Source organism: Vombatus ursinus, unplaced genomic scaffold (assembly GCF_900497805.2).
Source record: "Vombatus ursinus unplaced genomic scaffold, bare-nosed wombat genome assembly UNPS02009306.1, whole genome shotgun sequence".
Classification (NCBI taxonomy): domain Eukaryota; kingdom Metazoa; phylum Chordata; class Mammalia; order Diprotodontia; family Vombatidae; genus Vombatus; species Vombatus ursinus.
Genome location: NW_020949084.1, coordinates 1 through 1113, shown reverse-complemented (window position 1 = coordinate 1113; position 1113 = coordinate 1). Strand labels below are relative to the sequence as shown.

At 62.2% G+C, this 1113-nt stretch overlaps 1 protein-coding gene across 1 annotated transcript; it reads left to right on the top strand.

Annotated features, from left to right (window-relative positions):
* Window positions 1-228: 228 nt before the first annotated feature.
* LOC114035879 (40S ribosomal protein S11) lies at window positions 229-796 on the top strand (the record flags this gene model as incomplete). The annotated part of the gene is made up of 3 exons (XM_027852267.1): window positions 229-395; window positions 474-549; window positions 633-796. Coding segments are annotated over 3 exons (377 nt in total), but the record flags the coding sequence as incomplete, so codon positions are not given.
* Window positions 797-1113: the final 317 nt, after the last annotated feature.

Sequence of the window (1113 nt, the reverse complement as noted above, 5' to 3'; positions counted from 1 at the left end):
TGTGTCTCTGAGGGTTTCTTCTGTCTCTGGGTCTCTTTGCTATCTCTGTGTCTCTGAGGGTCTCTCTGCTATCTCTGTGTCTCTGAGGGTCTTCGCTGTCTCTGGGTCTCTCTGCTATCTCTGTGTCTGTGGGTCCCCCGCACTCTCTGGGTGTCTGCCCCGTCTCTGCGTCGCGTCTCTGGAGCAGAGCCAGCTGCCCTGTGTGTGTCCCCCGGCCCCGCGGCTGAGCGGCTGAGCCTCCGGGTGTGCCTCTCCCCCTGCAGACAGAGCGAGCCTACCAGAAGCAGCCGACCATCTTCCAGAACAAGAAGCGGGTGCTGCTCGGGGACACGGCCAAGGAGAAGCTGCCCAGATATTACAAGAACATCGGGCTGGGCTTCAAGACCCCCAAGGAGGTGAGCTGGGCCCCTGCCCCTCCCCCGCCCCTGCCCCTCCCCCGCCCCGCCCCTCACCTTCCCTCTCTTCCCCTCCAGGCCATCGAGGGCACCTACATTGACAAGAAGTGTCCCTTCACTGGCAATGTCTCCATCAGAGGCAGGATCTTATCTGGTGAGTCAGGGGCCCAGTGGGAGGAGGACTGGGAACCCCAGCCCGCGGGCACCCTCTCTCACCCCTTGCCTTGCCGCCCCCAGGTGTGGTGACCAAGATGAAGATGCAGAGGACCATCGTCATCCGCCGGGACTACCTGCATTACATCCGCAAATACAACCGGTTCGAGAAACGCCACAAGAACATGTCTGTGCACCTGTCACCCTGCTTCCGGTGAGGCCTGGGGGCTCCGACAGTGGCAGCTGGGTGGTGACCCCAGGCCTCTCGCTCTGAGAGCCAGGTTTTCTGAAGGGGAGCGGGGACACTCCGTGTCCATGAGCCCTCACAGACCGGCCTGACCATCACCCCAGGACTGTCAGGAAGAAGCCGGGGCGAGACCCCTTAGAGCCTGGCTGGGGGGTCCCGGCCCCGGGGCTGACGGCTGGGGTGCCAAGACCCCCAGGAGCCCGTCTCTGCACCTTGAACTGATCTCTGGGACGAGCCAGGGATTCTTAGATGGAGGTGAAGTGGGAGAGCATGCCAAACTTGTACAAAGACACAGAGGTTGGAGATGGCCAGCTTTGT